General features: G+C 42.9%; 1 protein-coding gene across 1 annotated transcript; it reads right to left on the bottom strand.

The window, feature by feature from the left end:
* Positions 1 to 309: 309 nt before the first annotated feature.
* On the bottom strand, positions 310 to 840 carry LOC133972715 (TRAF3-interacting protein 1-like). Its single transcript, XM_062410282.1, has one exon. It carries the CDS (start codon positions 838 to 840, stop codon positions 310 to 312), a length of 531 nt encoding a protein of 176 aa, XP_062266266.1.
* Positions 841 to 2,014: the final 1,174 nt, after the last annotated feature.

Genomic DNA, 2,014 nt, shown 5'->3' with positions numbered 1-2,014 from the left:
TTTATATCAGGAGCATGTGGGGTGGATGGACAGCCGCCTCGTCATCCTCAGAGAGCTTCTCCTTATCCATTATAATAGGTACTGGGTTTATGGCACTAAGGAGTCTCCCAGCTAAAGTCCTACCAGCGTAAGTCTTCTGTCTCCTGAACCGAAGAGTTCCTGGGAAAGCCCTTCTAGGAGCCATGTCAGATAGCACTGAAGAGACAACAGTGTCCCCATTTTCTGGAGGAACAGAGCTATGAGTTAACTGTACATCTCTGAATCCCTCACTGACCGATTCAACTTGTTCTCTAATTGTACATCTTTGCCTCAGCCCTTCAGCAGATGAAAGCCGGGGTTTTCTACCTGGATTTTCAGAAGCTGATACAGGTTGGGCTGTTTTGCCCCAGCCCTCTGTTTTGGCTGGGACCTGGATGTGCTGGCTTTTGTCCTCATGTCCACCTTTTTTCCACCAAGTACTTTCCTCACTGCATCATTACTTGGCATCTTGTTGAGGCAACACTTAGCGATGGCCTGGAGCAGCTCATTGGTTTTCACAGGCTGATGACCAGCTACAATCTCTGCTGGCTTTGCGAGCAGGGCCTCACCACTCACCAGCATCACAACATCTATGGCTTTCTGGAGGAAGGCTATCTTGGATTGCCTTTCCATAATGTTCTCTGAACTCATTTCCTTTTCTTCATACAGGCCTTTCATAAAACCAGTGGTCCTGATGACCTCAGTGAAGATGTCATGGAGGAATCGAAACGGGGGTCTGTTCAGCAGTTTCTGAGGGAGAGGAGTTTTCTTTATTAATTTGCTGAGCATGTGCTGGGTCTCTCTCACTACTGCCACATTCATGACCGGGAACTTGTCCTTGAGCCGTTTCTCTTGACTGGGTCACGGACAGTAACTGCTTTGCTCATTCGGATCTGTAGGGGAAACAGAAAAAATGACATACCGATACAGTGCCACATGAAATCAACAGCTCACTCAATAAACAGAACACAAGAAAGTGTAATTATTTAAGACTTCTATTATGTGTATGTTAACCTTGACGATACATGTCAGCAAAAATAAAATATCCAGGTGCAACGTCTAGGGCTAACAGAAAACTGGCCCTTTATAGAGAAAATGTATTGTGTTTAATGAACAGTCTAGATCAGGGGTCACCAACAGGCGGACTGCGGTCCGAGTCCGGACCCAGAAGCTGTCCCGTACGGACCCGGACCTACAGCCAAAACAGAAGGTTATGATTTAAAACCCTGACGGGGCACTTCTATTTGTAACCGGAGCAGCTTTTTGTAGTCTTTATGGTAGTGATTAGGCATATAAGGAAAGGCACAGACCAATTGCATGTGAGTTGTATTACGTGACAATAAATGATGTCAACTTTTTTTTAATCATACTGAATTCATTTGATTTGACAGACAGACATTTAGTACATGCAGATGTTGATACAACTACTAGGCTACTTTAATGTATATAAAACTAAATAGTTAGACATTATGATCTTCCGGACCTTTGCTTCAAGAGATTTACTGTAACTGGACCTCTTTAAATTTTTGTTGAATACCCCTTTTCTAGATAAATGCTATTTTAACTTTCCAGTTTCTTTTTAGCTACTTCCCTGGATGTGATTGGATTGTAGATAATTCCATTCGCTACTGTATTCCCAATACTTTTTATTTGTTGGGTTTATTCTTCAGCCGTAGTGCTTGCCTTGCTTGATGAACATGTGGATCAAAGACATGACATATGGGAAGACAGTATGACACAATCATAAAAGACTTACGGCTGAAGTGGTCATAAATATGCTGAATGAGGAACAGGATTAGGATGATGGTGAGGCAATTCTTGGTCTTGATTCTGAGTCTGAAATCTTTGATGCTGAGGACCTAGACGATGTTCTACAAGATAAAGCTATGGCGTTGTTGGTGTGTATTGGAATCCACCTCTCCTCAATGAAGAAGGCTCCTTAGATGTCTCTTTGTCCTTTAATGACATACAAGACTCATCTCCTACATCATCAGAG

This window comes from Platichthys flesus, chromosome 17, assembly GCF_949316205.1.
Source record: "Platichthys flesus chromosome 17, fPlaFle2.1, whole genome shotgun sequence".
Taxonomy (NCBI): domain Eukaryota; kingdom Metazoa; phylum Chordata; class Actinopteri; order Pleuronectiformes; family Pleuronectidae; genus Platichthys; species Platichthys flesus.
The sequence above is the reverse complement of the archived record's forward strand: the minus strand, read 5'-3'. Positions and strand labels throughout refer to the sequence as shown.

Bases quoted from the DNA above. Each gene is read 5' to 3' on its own strand.
- LOC133972715 (XM_062410282.1), bottom strand. From the start codon at position 840: ATGAATGTGGCAGTAGTGAGAGAGACCCAGCACATGCTCAGCAAATTA.